The sequence below is a fragment of the Saccostrea echinata genome, unplaced genomic scaffold, assembly GCF_033153115.1.
Source record: "Saccostrea echinata isolate AGI-Se365-2 ecotype Australia unplaced genomic scaffold, CSIRO_AGI_Sech_v1 ptg000036l, whole genome shotgun sequence".
Classification (NCBI taxonomy): domain Eukaryota; kingdom Metazoa; phylum Mollusca; class Bivalvia; order Ostreida; family Ostreidae; genus Saccostrea; species Saccostrea echinata.
Genome location: NW_026889785.1, coordinates 8,567,568 through 8,572,070, shown reverse-complemented (window position 1 = coordinate 8,572,070; position 4,503 = coordinate 8,567,568). Strand labels below are relative to the sequence as shown.

The following is a 4,503-nucleotide window of genomic DNA, read 5'->3' as shown; positions in this document are numbered from 1 at the left end:
TCATTTTCAGCTGTTGACCTGATATCAGCCATTGAATTACACTTTCGAAACTGTTTTTCTGTCTGTTCATCACAGCACTGTCTCTCCAGTGCGCAGTTTTGTAGCCCTAAATTCAAGACCGACATAATTCGTTCTGCCGGGTTGGTCCAGCTTTGGCCTGGAGCACAACGTGCATAGACAAGCATATCCATATCCAGTTCTCGAAATATGCAATGCTAGAACACTTAACAGATTCCAGATTATTACGCTGATCAGTACCACCATCAGTAAATCTGAGCAAAATTTTCCTGTTCTCTTTCGCAGCTATTTTGACTAGGGATGCTGCATGGCGAAATGGACCAGATGTTTCAAATACAGAGTCATTCACAACATTTGTAACTTCTCCTTGGACAAAAGACTGTGCAGGTGATTCAGGAATATCACATTTAAGATAAACAGAAGGTGTCAAAGAAGCTTTTGTCATATCATGATCTAAGGCACACAATGTTGAATTTACAGGAACAATTGTCGCTTTTCCTCTGACTCCAGTAGATACTGGAGCTTTAGGTTCCCCAATAGAAACTTTAGCTTTGTCGTCACAAAAAAAACAGTAATGCAGAGTCTCGTAATTCAACAGACATTTCTTTCAAATATTTCAGCTGTGCAGCACAATAATGGGCATCTGGGTGGCTAACTCGCAATTCTCGGCTCTGAATTTTGTACTGTACATCAATTTTGGATGTGAAATTTAGTGCCCTGTGGGTATAAGGGTTGCGTGGAGCAAACTGCAATCGAACAAGACTGGCACTTGGAATAAGGTCATCGTTTTCACATTTTTCTGCAGCTTGAGCTATCATTTCTTTTAAAGAGATCCACTGAGATATATGACACATTGTGTCTGCGATCATCAGCAGCTGTGACTTCCTCTACAACTTCTTGAAGCTTCTGAAAAAAGTTATCAAAAGCATGTGGTCTTCCTGTATTCAAGTGTCGCAAGTCATCAATAATATCAGTATTTCCCAGGGAAATTAGTCTAAGTCTTTCTTCCATAACTGGATTGACAGGTGCAGATGCATCGTTAGTCAATGTTCTGTAGATAAATGCTTTGACTGCTGGTGAGATATGTGCTATGTTGTTGACCATTGAATCAAATTCTGCTCTCTGAGCTCTAGTGTGTACTTCTTTAAGTTGGGAAGAGATCTTTTGGAGGAATTTAGCTCCTTGGGTAAGAATTACAGATTCAGGACGACCCTCCATAACTTTGAAGATACACACTGTTGTTACTTGTGGTCCTCCAGGGCAGTATCTGATTATGTCAACAGGAACAGTGAGTTGAAGCTCATTAAAAAATCTGTACTTTTGAATGGAATTGCCAAACGGTTCTTCAACATGCACAGACTCATCAAAAAATACTGGAGATTCTGGCTGAGCTTCTCTCATAGCAGCATCCAGCAATGAATACTTTAATTTTATTGTCACACCACTGCTTCTATGTTCAACTGTTGCATGTTCTCCTTTGGTGCGTACAGGATGTGTCAAAGCATGATATGATGTTGTTGCTCTCTGCTGTTCTTCTAAATACTGGCTATAACATAGCATACAGTTTGCAAGCTGTTTGAAATTATCACTTTCAGTCTTCCATTCAGGGCTAGAGTTGACAACGGGTTTTAACATTAAACTATAAATTGCTTCAGCATGCATTTTTAAATCTGAGAGCTTGAGTGGCTGACTTTTAAGTTTTTTTCGTTTTAAGTCATTAAATCCTTCGTATTTGGAAAACACAACTGGAACTGGCTGCACATTTTTCTTATGTCGAGATGCTTCATCAATAACTGAGTGTTGGTTTGTTAAGTACCAAAGGGCGTTGCACAGCACCTACAACACACAGGATATAAAGATTTTGTTATGATGAAATTTTAAAGTAAATGCTCATTAAATAATAATTCTGGCAATGAAAAAGCTGATTGAGAGAAAACATTAGAGTAATAAAACAAAGACTGCAGTTAATGCTTTACATTGCAGTTATTTTTAAAAGATGAATGATAAGCTTTCAAGTGAAATAGACCCATCAAATATATTTTAATATGATGCATATAAATATAGAATTTGATTAATAATTGCTTTACAGAATTTCAAAGCTATCTATATAAAATACATCAAAGCAAAGCAGATTAAGCTGTGACAACACCACATGCCTTTCTAAGCTAAATGTATTACAGTGTTACACTGATAGACACTAAATATATGTTTATAAATTAGTATTAATGAATGAGTTTCTTTAAGGAAATACAATACCTTCCTGACAAAGTATCCTGTCAAAATTCAAATCAGAAATTAAACTTTTATATTGGATGTAAGAAAAAATATACAGTCAGTCTTTTATAGGCAATAAAAAGATTCTAAATAATGACTAGATATTTACCTGTATGAAGTAAGAACCCTCAGAATTAGCTGTACTTTTCGCAAAGCTTAGTTTTCTTTGGACGAAATCATCAATCAACATGTTAAACATCTCATCCTTTTTGTTCACACCAGCCTTCATCCCACTACTGCGAGAAAAGAGAACAAAAAATGTTTCAGGATTGATATACGCCAAACCAATATCCTCATCAGGTTTATATTTATTAAATTTGGCAATAATGCAAAACAGAAAAATTATAAAATATATTTTTATAAATCCTAGCTGAAACCTACTACAAATGCCCTAGAGCATCGTGCATATGAAACAAACATGCCCTACCTTTTTGTTGGGATAACCCTTGCCCCCAGCCATGAGAATTTGAAAGGCATTGCTTGCACTTTTGGTTGCGGTTGAAGCTGCTTCAGTAATCATTTGTCGAATTCCGTCGTGATCAGATGGTAAGCATTTGAATTCAAAGCATCGAATGTCAAACGCGGATATAACTTCACCGATGGTCAAACCTCGGGTAATGTCAAAACAGTTACCATCTTTGCTCCCACTCTGTTTGCCTCTGACTCGAAATTCAGGAACCTTTATATGTGTGGCATGATATCGTTCAAAAACTTGAGTAAATGTCATGTTGTTCGGCAATTCCAATATAAGTTTCATCCCTTTCATGTGAGGACATTCCTCAAACTCCAACGAACATGTGGATGTCGATATTGAGCACGCCATTTTGTACTTTCGATTTCAAACGCACGACCTATGATGCATGTAAATGTTAAACTGATCGGCGAGTGACTTCCGGATTTTTACGACGAAAAAAAAATTTGGGTCGGCGATTAAATATAGGGTCGGTCGGGTAACCGTAAACAAACATATTTTTTTATTACGCCTAAGTGAAAAAAGAATTAGATAGATTACATGATCAGTACGTACTGGTCCCTGCCGACAAAGCAGGTAACAACATTGTCTTTGTAAGGCTCATTATGTTAAATGTATTTTAGAGGAACTTGGATTTAATTCTACAAGTGGTAATCCAACTTATACTCGTAGTTCCCTTTCTAAGAAAGATTCTTCAAAATCATATGTCAGCTTTGAATATTTTTAATATTCCAAACAACCAAAATGAATTTGAATTACCATATTTATATTGGATTCCGAAACTTCATAAAAATCCTTACAAACAAAGATACATAGCGGGATCCAGTAAATGCTCAACCAAGCCTCTTTCTTTACTCCTCACTAAGATATTAACAGTGGTGAAGGAGAAACTTCAAGAGTACTGTGCAACAATATATTCGAGAAGTGGGGTAAATCAGATGTGGATACTTAAAAATTCCAAGGAACTTTTGGAAAATTTGAAATCGCAAGATTTTACCAAAATCAACAGCTTAAAAACTTATGACTTTTCTACTTTATACACAACCATTCCCCACGATAAATTAAGTCCAGGCTTTTTGATATCATTGACAGCTGCTTTTTCAATAAAAATGGAACTCGTAAATATATTTACCTTGTCATTGGTCATTTGCAAAATTATTTTGTTAAAAAACATTCTGATTGTACACACAAGTACTCTGAAGTTGACATTAAAAAGATGCTTGAATTTCTGATTGACAATATCTATGTGGTTTTTGGAGACCAGGTCTTCCAACAATCTATTGGAATTCCCATCGGTACCAATTGCGCCCCGTTATTAGCAGACCTTTTTTTGTATTCATATGAAGCAGAATTTGTCCAAAATCTTGTACGTGATAAGAAGAAAACACTTGCTGTGGCCTTCAACTCGACATTTAGATATATCGACGATGTATTGTCAATTAACAATGGCTATTTTCATTCTTATGTCGATACGATATATCCTGGTGAGCTTGAGATAAAAGATACCACAGAGTCTGACACATCTGTTTCATATTTGGATATTTTACTTGAAAAAGACGTTAATGGTAATCTAAGAACCAAGCTTTATGATAAACGTGATGACTTTAACTTTTCAATCGTCAACTTCCCTTACTTATGCAGCAGTATACCTTCATCACCTGCATACGGGGTATGTATCTCTCAGTTGATTCGATACGCAAGAGCATGCTCTACGTATGAACAATTTCTAAAACGAGGTA

General features: G+C 36.2%; 1 protein-coding gene across 1 annotated transcript; it reads right to left on the bottom strand.

The window, feature by feature from the left end:
- Positions 1-807: 807 nt before the first annotated feature.
- Positions 808-3,115, bottom strand: LOC133199978 (uncharacterized). The gene is made up of 3 exons (XM_061335756.1): positions 2,720-3,115; positions 2,402-2,584; positions 808-1,854 (listed from the first exon to the last, which is right to left on the bottom strand). The coding sequence occupies exons 1-3, from the start codon at positions 3,113-3,115 to the stop codon at positions 808-810; spliced, it is 1,626 nt and encodes a 541-aa protein (XP_061191740.1).
- Positions 3,116-4,503: the final 1,388 nt, after the last annotated feature.